The following is a 13,300-nucleotide window of genomic DNA, read 5'->3' as shown; positions in this document are numbered from 1 at the left end:
AGGAAAAAAAGACAAGATTGTAAGAACTGAAGTTGATCAGATAATGCCTATTAAATACATAATCTGCACGGAAAACAGCTGTCTGATAATAACATCTTAAGGTAATTGCAATCTAACAGAATAGTTCCATAGATAATACCTCAGCAAGTATTTGGTCTAAAATCTGAGAATTAACATAATCTACTTTAGAGTTCAGTTACAGATTTTTGGAATGAATAATATATTGTTACAAAGGTGGTATTAATAACTATTAGAATGTTTGTTTGTTTATTTATTTATTTATTTATTTATTTATTTATTTATTTATGATAGACAGAGAGAAAGAGAGAGAGGCAGAGACACAGGCAGAGGGACAAGCAGGCTCCATGCTGGGAGCCCGACGCGGGACTTGATCCCGGGTCTCCAGGACCACGCCCTGGGCCAAAGTCAGGAGCTGAACTGATGAGCCACCAAGGGATCCCCTGTATCTTCTTTTTAAATACTATTCTTATGATTTGCTGTAGTGATCTTTATTAGCAGATTTCACATTAATGTCTCACATAGATTATTTAAATACATGATCTATTCATGGGCAGTTGAGGATAATCAATACCGAAAGATAAAAGTGCCATTGTGGGGATCAGCCCACACTTGGATCATCAGCGCTTTGGATCCCAATGAAATCATGTGAATACATCCTTCTTCTATGAGCCTTTCACCAGGATTTGTGTACTCTGCACATTCTGGACTGTTGTTTTCTATGGTAAAAAGATGTTAGAATAATCAGTAAAGCAGTTGATAAAAACTGAGTAGAAAAGTGAATTTAAAAGAACACAAAGTGTGGTTGTTCATTTGTAGTAAATTATTTACCTGGATGTCAGAACCTGACCTGTTTCAAACAATATTCCCAAAGTTCTGATGTTAACTCCAAAAAAGCCCCAGGAGTGAAAACAGTAATGGAATGCATTAGAAGTTTTATTAAATGTTTCAAAATACATGATAACTGAGGGCTAATTGGGGGAATGAACAGACTGCTGATGTAATAGGTCACTGCAGTGACCTATTACAATCTGTGCCACAATTCTTTTATTGATTGGATTGGGCCACTCTGACATTATGGATCCCAGCCCAGGGAGCACACATTGTCACATGCACTACTCCAATCATCCTATATTATTACAATAGCATGATTTTTAAAAATTGATTTTAGAAAAATTGTGGTGTTTAAATATATTCCTGTGTAGGCTCCCTGATGAGTCATCTTTGAATATAATTGCTAAGTGAGTCTAAAATTCTAAAATGTTTCTCTAAGGTGTGCTAAGGAAATGCTATATGCTTTGGACTGTCTGGTTATTCATCCTGACTTAGTTTCTTATCCAGCTAATTCTAGCACCATCTAAGTATGTATAGTGAGCTGAATCCTCAAGCCACCCACACTTCCTGCTACTATGCTGCGTGACTTTACGTAAAGCTATGTTAATGAAGATGCACCAAAATGCACATCTGAGGGCTCAGACTTTCTGAGAAGACGAACACTATCAGTTATTAGGCAGCATATATATTTGTTGCCATTTTTCAACAGTTATAAACCCTATCAATTTTTCAGAATACACCTCTTAAACAATTGTAGTCTTTAAAAGGAAGAGTTAAATTCATTATTTGGAGAACTGTTGCAAAAGATAACGAGATGTATAGAGAACTCATGGCTGATATGACACTAATGTTTCTATGTCAAAACTGACTTTGCATAAATAAAAGACTATAACAAAAAGCATGTGTACGCAGGTGCTGTTAGGTAGGAATACGACAAATATTTCTTAATTTAATGCGCATAACAATCTTATGAGGTAAATTTTATTGTCTCCATTTAGAGGGTGATAGAATTGAGGTGCTGAGAGGTTCAAGAACTTGCTTAATGTCACAAAGTTGGTTTAGTGGCAAAGGATGCATTATCACTATAATATTTTCTTCATCGTTCCCTTCATAATTTTGGGATATATACTATTTTTTAAATGTTCTTTTTAAATATTTATGTAGGGTCCTCTTTCTAAAATACATGTTTTCTAACATATTTTTATAATAAAAATTTTAAAAACTTCCCAATACTGACTTTTCTCAGGTCACTATGTATACTTATTTCATTTTATTAGAGCCTGTTTACATTGTGATCACCCCCACTTAAATACAAGAAAGCAGTCTGTACTGTTTAGAGTGTAGTGGTGGCATTTGAGCTCTGGAATTAAATATAGGTGAATTTAAATCCCTTTCCATCACTTACCAGCTATATAAGTTGGTCATGCTGTATAATTTCATCTACAAATATGGACAGTATGAGCACTTACCTTACTGAGTAGTTGTGAGGGTTAAAAACATATGTAGAAAGAGTAGAGCAAAGTGATGCCCATAGAGAGAGCACTCAATGCACATGAGACAGCATCATCAACAGGATCACATATGTGTTGCTTTGGGGCTATCAATTCTTAGATGGCAAAATTCAATTCATAAAAGAAAATGCTATAACTACCTTATTTCAAAAAAAGTTTGGCTTTCTAGGCTAACCCACAAAAGTACCTAAGTATGCTATGCTGAGAACATGGAAATGTGTCTGGAGGAGTGAATCCAGAGCTCTACCTGTGGATATCAGGTGACATTTCCTACTCTTTGGTCTTGAGAGTGTCATTACAGTCTTTCCTTTCTATCTGTGTGAGTCAGTGGTGGAGAACCTGCCCTGAAGGCATCGTGCTCTGTAGCCGGGTGCCAGTGGGGCATGTAAGCTCTGTGCAATTAGAGCTCCTGAAGCCGGGACCTCCCAATAACCATAAACCCCTAACCGTCTGTCTCCTCTAGTCATTTCATTCACCCCATGGCCTCTATTAATTAGCCCTGTATTACTTCTCACCACAATAACCTGCTTTTTAGCAAACAGGTTCTTCCTGCCCTCATCATATGAGGAATGAGGCAGAGCTTAATGGAAGCATAAAAGTGATCATAGAAGGCACTAGAATGGGAAAGATTCTAACTCTGAAGAAAGGCTGACACATCCAGACATGCTGTGACAGGAACCAGGAGGGGGCACTGAGGTAGGATGAGGCACGAGGAGGAGAGGTGAGCTACAAGAAAGAAAGGAGATGAAGTGGGGCTCACGGGGGCTGGGGTGTAGGGAACAGAAAGATGGAAAAGTGGCCTTAGGGTTGCATCTTCTCCTTCTCTAACATCAGGAATCACCCTAATCCAGTAACAGGAACAGGAAAAAGTCAGGAAATGGGGCTGGTGACCCCCAGGAAGTTGTATATGTGGTGGTCCTGCCACCATAGAACCCTCAACCCTCACCCCAAAGCAAAAAATACAGAAGAAAATGAAGTTTTCAAAGCTATCTGACAACCCAGGCTTTGGTAAGTCAGGGCCTGCCATCACTAAGGCACTTAGGGAGAAGAACATGCTCAGAGCACATGAGAATGTCACTGTATTCTTACAGCTCAACCCAAAATGCTGTCTGAAAAAAGCGTAAGAGGTAACAGATAACAGGAACATCATACCTGTTCTGTCCAAACTACTGTCCCGTAAAACTAAGGATTTATTTCTTTTCTTGATCTTCTTTCCTTTCTCCATGATGCTCTCAGCTTCCTGGATGCACTCGATGTTAAACCACAGGGAGACACTGAAGCCTTCTGACAGGTGAGGCCAGCAGTTCTGCCCCAACAAAGGCAAGTGGATTGGAGCAATGTGCCAGGAGGAAAGCAGCTGCTGCGGGAGACTCTCACTGTCCGCCTCCTTCCTGCTCCGAGAACTCCGTGCTCTTCTTAATAATCCCAGGGCCTTACTGTTTAGAATGCCAGGACACTTCTGTGATGAGACGCCATTGCTTAAATTTGGAGTATACAGTAAGGGAAAGGTTAGGTACTGTGAAGGGCTCATTATAATGTCGCTTTCAATAATTTTCAGAATACCCACAAGAAGAACTTCCTAGAGAAAATGAAAAACAAATAAAATGTGACGATCATGTATGTAATATGTACAAAGTACATAATAATTTTGGAATTCAGGTTATAAATGAAGGTACAAGCTCACCCACAAACATATCAGCATTCCTAGTTATGTACTTTCATATCCAACATAGCATTAAAATGCTCATAAGATATGAAATGGAGATTTTATTCTTAAAATATATAATCTCTTGTGGTTAATTTTAGATTTAGGTGGGGTTTTTTTTGGTACAAGCCTAAAAGTTATGAGTTGGTTTTAAGTATTAGAAATTAAATACAATAATTATACCTGGTATCATTTCTACTAAAGAAAGAGGTTTATTTTCAAGTAGGCTATAGTTACTTCTCTCAATTATTTTTAAGTGAGGGATAGAACCAGAGATCTTAAAAATTCTCCAGATTTCAAATGATATTTATAGCATGACTGGCTTCATAACATTGAGTGGCTTAACTACTTTCCAACTTATTCTACATGACTCTTCCCTAATCAAATAAATTTTCTTTCATCTGTTTGGTAAACTGAAATAAGAGTTTTTAGGTTTTATTCATTAATTAAAAATTTTGGGTTAAACTGAAATGCAGAACTGTAGAAAAGATAAGAGAGGAAATGAGCATTTAATTAAAGAGAAAAGTAATACCTAAGAGACAAGTAAACTAGAAAAAAGAAACCTAGTCCAATGCCCTATGCAGTGTATGCCCTACGCATAAAATAACAGCTAATGTTGATGATGATAATGAGAACTGCACTCAAGAAAAGTAAAAGAAACATTCAATATATACAGTCAGTTATCAAGTGTCTACTTTAGTGATTTTTAACCTCGTGTTCCACAGAGCTGGAATAAGGTGGTGATATGGGCAGGGCTCAGGAACATTCGGCCTTGCTTCAAAGAAAGTAGCTCTAAGCTTTTCTGTTTTATTTGCTTATGCTTCTAGTCAAGATTTGGTTATAAAAATGAGTTTCTCAGCAAAGAGTCGAAAAGTCACTAAGCTACACCAATAGAAAGAAGTGATAGAAAATACTTGAAGGGTAGATAGTAATTTTCTTAAAAAAGGATAATCCTTCAAATAGTGTAAACTACTCATAATTAAGTTCTTTAGAAATTAAAATTATTTAGCATTTCTTAAGCACAACAACTAGGGGTGGGATGAGGCAATGAGACTATAAACCCAATGATATCTGGTTAGCCAAAACAGAAGTGAAACAGTTAAGTACGTGCAAATAATAAAATGATTGAAAACTTTACACATAACAATTGACTGCATAATAACTTCCATATTACAAGAGAGATCTTAGTGACTTCCAAATCATTTTTTAAAAATATTCTATTAGGTATTAGTGAAAACATTTTAAATTATAGTATATTTACTGTACAAGGAGATTTCTCCAGAAATATTCTCAAAAGAAGGGTTAGCTCTTCTGAACATGTTCTTGAGCTCATCAAAGATACCAAAAGATCCACCAATACCCTCTGGCATGCTAAATTAAAGAAAGATAGGGGGAAAAAAATTAGAGCCAATACATAATTAAAGGTTCCAAACACACAATTTCACTGAAAGAGATCAAATACTATTATCATATCTTCAATGGATTACAAGCAATTTAATAATCCAAAAATGTGCTGAAAAAATAGCAATATGATTAAGTGCAAACAAACCCATTGACAAAAAAAAAAAAAAACCCTACTTTTCTTAAAGATAGTTAATTCACAGGAGAGGTATTATTTAAAGAAGCATAAATTAATAAAGTATTTGTTAAATAAGTTGACACTTATTTAGGTACCATAAAATATTCTACAACCTTCTTATCTTGAAATTGTTTAAGTTATAACTTTTAATTTCTAAATTAGATGACATAAATAAAAGTGTAAATATTAAAGATATTAAAATACTATATCATGAACAATTATTTTGAACACTTTCCTCATTCCATCATGGAGTTTAGAATAAAATATAATGGGTAGTACACAAATTCATAGAACTTTTTAGAATAAAGTAACTAATAGTTGTAGCACACGTTATAGTGTTCAAAGTATATTTACATGCATTATCTCAGCTAATCCTCACCAAAAAAAAAGTCCTACAAATGAAATATTATCTCCATTTTAGACATGACAGAAATAATCCTGATGTGCAAGCTGGGAAGAGAAGCGATGTCTCAGCACCGTGTTTTGTAGAAGCAGCGAGCTGATGCAGTAGTGTAATAGGTGTATCTGGAAAGAAACTTGCAACCAGACTATAGAACAGCATGGACTTTACCCTGTAAGTAACATGAATCCATGAAAGGTTTTAGAGTAAGAACTATGAAAACTAGTAAATAAAGGAAAATAATTATTTCTCCTGCCTTTCCTTTACAAATTATATCTTAGAGTAACCAAAGAGTTGATGAGAGCAAGTTTTCTTTAAGTATTCCAGCTTATCCAAGAAGATGAAATGATAGTGTGTTACTGTTTTCTAAGTCCCTAGGCTATGACTATCCACGGCTCCTAGGGTCCCCCAAAAAGAGATAGTCAGACATTACGTGCCTCTGATAGAGGCACAGACTCCTGCCCATAAAATATTCTGCTCAAAAAATGGAACTCAAATCTGATTAGGTTTCTAGATCTTACCACCAATTAAAGGAAATAAAAGACAGAGAGGATCATGTTAAACAACCTCTCAGGGACATAATCACCAAAATTGCAGGAGATGCCTCGTGCAAGATGACCTGGCTTCTTCAACAACAAAAACTGCAAGAGGGTGTTGTTGTGGGGCAGGAGGGGAGTAGACATCCACAGATTAAAAGACTTGAGACATATCTGCTAATGTAATATATGAACCGAACTAGGATTCTGATAAAAAAAAAAAACCATTATAAAATAAAGTGTTAGATAATCATGGGGGGTGGGTGGCGGAAGAAAGTAATATGATCAAAGTGTGTGTATGTGCTTAGACTTATTTTTTTTTTCAGTTCAAAACTAGAAGGTTCCAGTTCAAAATCAGGGAATGAAGATATATATATTTACATATATTTGCCTTTGTCTACTACTGAAAACCCACTGAACTAAAAGTACAGAATTACAAAAAGAAAGAAACTCATAAAAGTAAAAAAAAAAAAAAAAAAAGTGGGGGTCAGTGGGCACTGGGGGCACATCAGGTTTAAAAATATTTCTTGAAGCTGGAAGGGTAGATAGATAAAAGAGAAAGCTGTAGCTTACAATCTCTTTGAATTACAAAGTGGCTCAGAGAAGTAGCCCATCTGTCTGTCTACATTCTGGAGAGGAAGTAAGGATGGGGCTACAGATGCAGGAGTTAATAATACAAGGTCTGTCTGGAAACACCTATATCTCTCCTTGATTCTGAATTAAGAGCACAGAGAGCTCAGCTTTTACTTTTATGCCCCAACCTGATAACTCTTTAAAGAAACCCACTGAATTCCCAGGCAAAAGCTGAGATGGAGAGTGAGACATCAGGAACAGGGGTACCAGGTACACAGGTACAGTCTGCAGACAGGCCAAGTTGCTTAACCAAGGGGAAAAATATGGGCTAAAATAAAATCTGAATTCTACTGACCAAACCATGCATCCTGGCATTGGGCTACGTTGCCCAGATGAAGGGATGACTTTCTCTTGAACAGAAACACTATACACTAAGACAAGCCCTATGTGTGGAGGATATATTTTTCTAATGTACGCAAGATGCCATTATAAGGTAACAGTAGCCCTAATGGCCCTCCCACATAAATCTCTCTTTATTATAGTATTTGGGGAGCCTCTATCATCCACTGGTACATCCACACAGAGCTCTTCAACAGATTGCCCATTCAGGGAAGATGCCAAATAGAAAAGCAAATTTACAGCATTGGCTCCAACAGATTTCTCTCTCCCTCTCCGTCCGTCTCTCTCTCTCTCTCTCTCTCTCTTTTTAAGATTTTATTTATTTATTCATGAGAGATACACAGAGAGAGACAGGGACACAGGCAGAGAAAGAAGCAGGCTCTCCACGGGGAGCCTGATGCAGGACTCAATCTCAGGACCCCAGGATCATGACCTGAGCCAAAGGTAGATGCTCAACCACTAAGCCACACAGGTGTCCCTCCAACAGCTTTCTTAAACAGAAATGGGCAAAATAGGTTCACAAAATATTTGAGAATCAGCAACATAAATAAGAAAAACCAAGATATGGGATCCCTGGGTGGCGCAGCGGTTTGGTGCCTGCCTTTGGCCCAGGGCGCGATCCTGGAGACCCGGGATCGAATCCCACGTCGGGCTCCCGGTGCATGGAGCCTGCTTCTCCCTCTGCCTATGTCTGCCTCTCTCTCTCTGTGTGTGACTATCATAAATAAATAAAAATTAAAAAAAAGAAAAACCAAGATATAAAAGACAAACAAATTGATAAATTGACCTGAGAGAGAAAATAAATAACTTAGAGTAGGGAAGATACCTTTCTAAATAATGTTAGTTACTAGATAGATAAACTTAAGAAGATATTATATCTTTATATGAATATGGAATAACCAAAAAAAAGAAGCTCTTATATATTAAAAGATAACTGCCAAAATTAAAAATTGAACAAAAGGTTAGAATAGAATGGGAGAAATCTCCCAAAACATGACACAAAAAGACAGAAGTAGGTAATGGGACAGAAAGCTAAGACATATGCAAGATCAATCTGAGAAGGCCTAAGATTACAATTAGGATATAAAAAAGAAGACAGCAGCAAATACGGAGAGGAGAAACTTACTTTTTATCTGTAACAGGAAGTTAGACTTTCCTAGATATCAAAAGTACTGGGACAAGAGCAAAACAGATACATTGGACTTCATCAAAATAAAAAATTTGTGCTTCAGTTATACATCATCAAGAAAGTGAAAAGTAAGCCAAAGATTGAGAGAAAATATTTCAAATCATACACATCTGATAAGAGGCTTTTATCTAGAATATATGTGGAACCTCTTAAATTCAATGATTAAAACCACAGTAACTTTACAAGGCAGAAACCCAGCAAGACACCACCTTAACCAAGTGATCAAAGTCAACATCACAGTAATAAAATACAGACATTACAAACCACAAAACAATGCACTGTGAAAGGAACGTCACTTATGAGGTCTGCTTTCCAAAAATGAATCACTTGAATTTAATCATGAGGAAACATCTGACAAATCTGAATCAATGTTTCATGTATGTTAGACTTCTCCAACTAAAATCTAGTAGGTTTCTATTACCTATAGCCATATTATATATTCATTATGAATTCTTCAAATGTCTGTGAAAGGACAGAGTAGAAAGTGGCACTCAATGTCTGATAAAGCAGCAACACAGTGTTTGGACCAGAGAACAGTCCTTGCAAGGCCACTTCTACGTACATGACAATGAACAACTCACTTGATCCCTTGGAATTGTGACTTTCTCCTCTATAAAATCAAGATACTCTATTATCTGGGTGATTCTGAATAACAAAAGAGATGATGCATATAAAGCTACTTTTGAAACCACAGGACACTATGCCAGTTGAAGTCATTATTATTAACTCTTCATTTCACATAACAACAAAATAATTTCAAAGCTATTGTGTAAAACTAACAGTTTCAACGCACCTTGAAAATCAGAATCAGCCTGTGTTAAAATACTCAAGAACCCTCCTAAAAGATTTTTCACAGTTCCCTGAAGATTAAAAAACAAAACATAAGAAATTAAATTTCTTACCTCATGAAAGCATGAAGCAACTGTACTGTCATAATAACTGATTTGATACTCTACTATATATACATATATAAATATTTTCAAATAATGGGGAAGAATGCTATGTACACAATTATGCACTTTTCATTTTCTTTCTATTTTAGGTGGCTTATACATTTATTTTTTTCATACTGTTTTTGTTTTCTGGTTTTTAAAAAACAGTAACTATATATTAAATGTAATTTCTCATAAATAAATGAGGATTAGTTAATGACATTCATTTTTTTAATGCGGCTTTAGAGAACTATAGAATTTTTAGAATCCACTTGTAGGTTAAAGCATACCTAAGGTCTTATAAAAGATAAGCAATCATCTCAAATAATTTTTAGACAAGTTGGGTTCTAAATATGGAGATGAGTGATTGGGGCATGTATGTGATAAATCTTGAACACATTTAACTAAATGCATCTTTTACCTGTTGCATGAGTAGAAAAATATTCTTTTCCTTCTGTCTGATGATTTTCAAAAAACTCTCAAATACGTGGGCAAGCACATCAAGTCTGGCTTTACCAGTAGAAAGTAAGCTTAATTCTAGCATACAAATCTCAGGATATATTATTTCCCCGTCAGTAAGGTTTTCAAGCCAGTCCTTTGGACTGCTTGATGCACTGAAACTTTCTGCTTCAGGCTTTATGTCTACACCTGAAAGAAGAAAACAAAAAATGATATTTATTCCCTAACCACTGAATAAATATTTCAAATCTCACTTAACATTTAGGGAGATCTTGTGGCAAAGCACTCTTTATAAAAAGATTCTCACACAGCCTTTTCCTACAAGGTAACTTTTGATTACAGTAAGTAATCAAGTCTTAGATATCAAGTCTTGTGGATATTTTGAAGATAAATGAGTAGCTTAAAAGTAATTTTGAACTTCAATAGAATTACAAACATCCATAGTAACTTTTATAGACATGTGATACAGATTTAACACATTCCTCCGACATAAGTGGGAAAAAATACTATTCCAAACTTTCTGACTCCCAAAATACCTAAATCCTAGGGTAGTTCATTTGCCTGCTTAGTTATTTTTAAAATAATAGGTTTGGCTATTGGTTGGATGAATTCTTTCTTTTGTCTTCTTCATAAGCGAGAAACAGTTGCTGAATATTACATTTTGGAAAATTTGACTGATGTGCTCTTAAAAGTGACCACTGTGCTCTTTGAAAAAATGTTCATGTAGTTAAGAAATTTATAAATGTCTACATAGACCAGAGTTCTTTAAATTAAGATCTAGTTAGCAAACCTATAAAAGGAACAAGTCGTTATAAAATATCAGTACACCGATAAAATCAACACCATTGAACTAATATTTTTTTAAAAGCACTTGTTCAGAGGTGGGGGTGGGGAGAGATGGAGGAAGGTAGTCAAAAGGCACAAACCTCTAGTTACAAGATAAATAAGCACCAGGGATGTAATAGACATAGTTAATACTGCTGTGTGATGCATAAATAAGTTGTCAGCAGCATAGAACCTAAAAGTTCTCATCACAAGGAGAATTTTTTTTCTTCTTTTCTTTTTACTTTACCTATATAAGATGATGGATGTTAACTAATACTATCGTGATGATCACTTCACAAAATATGTAAATCAAACCATCACGCTGTATAACTTAACCTTATATAGTGATATATGTCACTTATTTCTTAATAAAACTAGAAACAAACAAGAATAGTTTAATAAATCAAGTAAGCTATATACGTAGCTTATATATACCCACACACATATGCAGATTCTTCAATTTGTAGCTGTGCTTTTGTTCTTTTCACTCTATTATACACAAACGAATACTTTTTTTTTTTAAGATTTTGTTTATTTATTAGAGACACAGAGAAAGAGGGAGAGAGAGAGAGAGAGGCAGAGACACAGGCAGAGGCAGAAGCAAGCTCCATGCAGGGAGCCCAACACGGAACTCAATCCCGGGTCTCCAGGATCACGCCCCGGGCTGAAGGTGGCGCCAAACCGCTAAACCACCGGGGCTGCCCAACAAATACTTTCTATGGGCCCATTAAGCCCTTTTCAGGACATCTGTGATTATTTCTTCATTCAATGGGAAAGAGAAACTAGATTGAGGAAGACAAGCTCCTGGAAACAGTGAAGACTAGCAGTACTGGGACGGTATAAAGCCAACATTAAAAAGATGGAGCCCTCCCAGAGAGCTCTTGACTTCAATCAACTTGTTCTGCTTGCTCTACCCAAGTTTTAAGCCCAGAGAGAAAGAAAGGATCATGTGCAATGTAGTTCCATCCTAGGGAAAAGTCGGGTTGTGGTGAGCTATGAAGAAATCTGTGCTGCAGCATCCCTGGATGTAACAAATCCTTGAATGTCACAAAAAGATGCCTGTATTCCTTATATTATTTAATCTTTATAACAAACTGCCTGAAATGTTCTTCCTGTCAGTCTCTGCCGAGATAGATTTTTAAAATTTAGGCCTCAATATAAACCGAACATCTTCAGTGAGGCTTTCTCTGACCAACCATTCACTACCACATCACCTTGTTTTTTTTCTTTATGTTGCTCACTCTGACACCTATTGTTTATTTTTTCTACTAGAATATCGATGAAAGCAGGGACTCTCTCTTCCCTTGCATTCTCAGGAATTCAGTCAATGTTGACAATAACAAAATATATTTGTTTTAAGTTGCATATACAAATGCCAGGATCTATTCTTAAGATCAAATAAAAATGAAGCAATGCACTTTTTAAATTGCAAGGCAATACAAAATTCCAAAGTGGTATTATTGTAACTATTTTGCTAGTTAATAATCTGACTTGCAAATCTAATCACAAGTACTTCAGTGATATTTTACCATCATCTCGGGTTTCACTATCCTCAGGATTGCTCTCACCGTCTGCTTCATAACCTTCTTCTAGCAAAAGTTTGAGACTGCAACACTGAGAATCCTCAGCTTCTTCTGAAAAATCACCAGGTTGAGGTGACAATTCTTCTTCAGACTGATGACTCTATAGGATCAGTGCAATTAGAAGGCAAAAGCTTTAATATCTGCTCATGTTTAGTACTAGAATATTTATTACTCAGTGTTTATTAGTCATTTTAAGGGAGACTTCAGTGTTTTCTTTGAGAAAACAAATCTCAGGAATCAACATGAAGCACTATAAATTATGAAATTCATGCAGCAAAATTTTCCAGAATCTCTCAACTTTATTAACATCTCAGAAATGGGGGTCTCTAACAGATGAAGCTATAGGTCATTTCAGTTTCACCGAAAAAGAAGTCTATAAAATTTCCATCTAGTTATATAATAGGAAATGACTAGAAACTACAATCAGGTAGCATTATACTTCTTACAATTTAATGTTAGGAAATAAATATTATTTTTACACATTTGTTCATGGAAGAAGACTTCTCCATAGGATTTTTATAAATAAAAATTTTCAGTAGCTAGATAACCAGAGTAGACATAAAAATTATTCAAAGGGATTAATTTCAAGATTTCAGAAACATATTGTCTACAAGCATTTAAAAAATCAAGAGTTTTAGCATTAACTTCTGGTACAATATCTTGCAGCATGAAATCTTTTTCTTATAAAAATGCTACCAATACCTTCATTTTAGAAAACATTTTCACTTAATCTCAGAGTACTGTATTACTGCAACAA

The 13,300-nt window shown here is 35.7% G+C and overlaps 1 protein-coding gene across 6 annotated transcripts in view; it reads right to left on the bottom strand.

The window, feature by feature from the left end:
- Window positions 1-13,300, bottom strand: part of LYST (lysosomal trafficking regulator) — a 189,270-nt gene that overhangs the window by 126,027 nt on the left and 49,943 nt on the right. For 5 of the 6 annotated variants that reach the window (XR_005357742.1, XM_038533839.1, XM_038533842.1 and 2 more), the window contains exons 8-13: window positions 12,490-12,643; window positions 10,098-10,324; window positions 9,538-9,604; window positions 5,330-5,439; window positions 3,516-3,942; window positions 593-737 (exon numbers count right to left, since the gene is read on the bottom strand). Coding sequence is in view for 5 of the 6 variants with exons in the window: in XM_038533839.1 (XP_038389767.1) it covers window positions 593-737; window positions 3,516-3,942; window positions 5,330-5,439; window positions 9,538-9,604; window positions 10,098-10,324; window positions 12,490-12,643 (1,130 nt within the window). In the remaining variant the exon portion in view is untranslated. The remainder of the gene's footprint in view (window positions 1-592; window positions 738-3,515; window positions 3,943-5,329; window positions 5,440-9,537; window positions 9,605-10,097; window positions 10,325-12,489; window positions 12,644-13,300) is intronic. The other variant, XM_038533843.1, reaches the window with a different exon arrangement.

Source organism: Canis lupus, chromosome 4 (genome assembly GCF_011100685.1).
Source record: "Canis lupus familiaris isolate Mischka breed German Shepherd chromosome 4, alternate assembly UU_Cfam_GSD_1.0, whole genome shotgun sequence".
In the NCBI taxonomy this organism is placed as follows: Eukaryota; Metazoa; Chordata; class Mammalia; order Carnivora; family Canidae; genus Canis; species Canis lupus.
The sequence above is the reverse complement of the archived record's forward strand: the minus strand, read 5'-3'. Positions and strand labels throughout refer to the sequence as shown.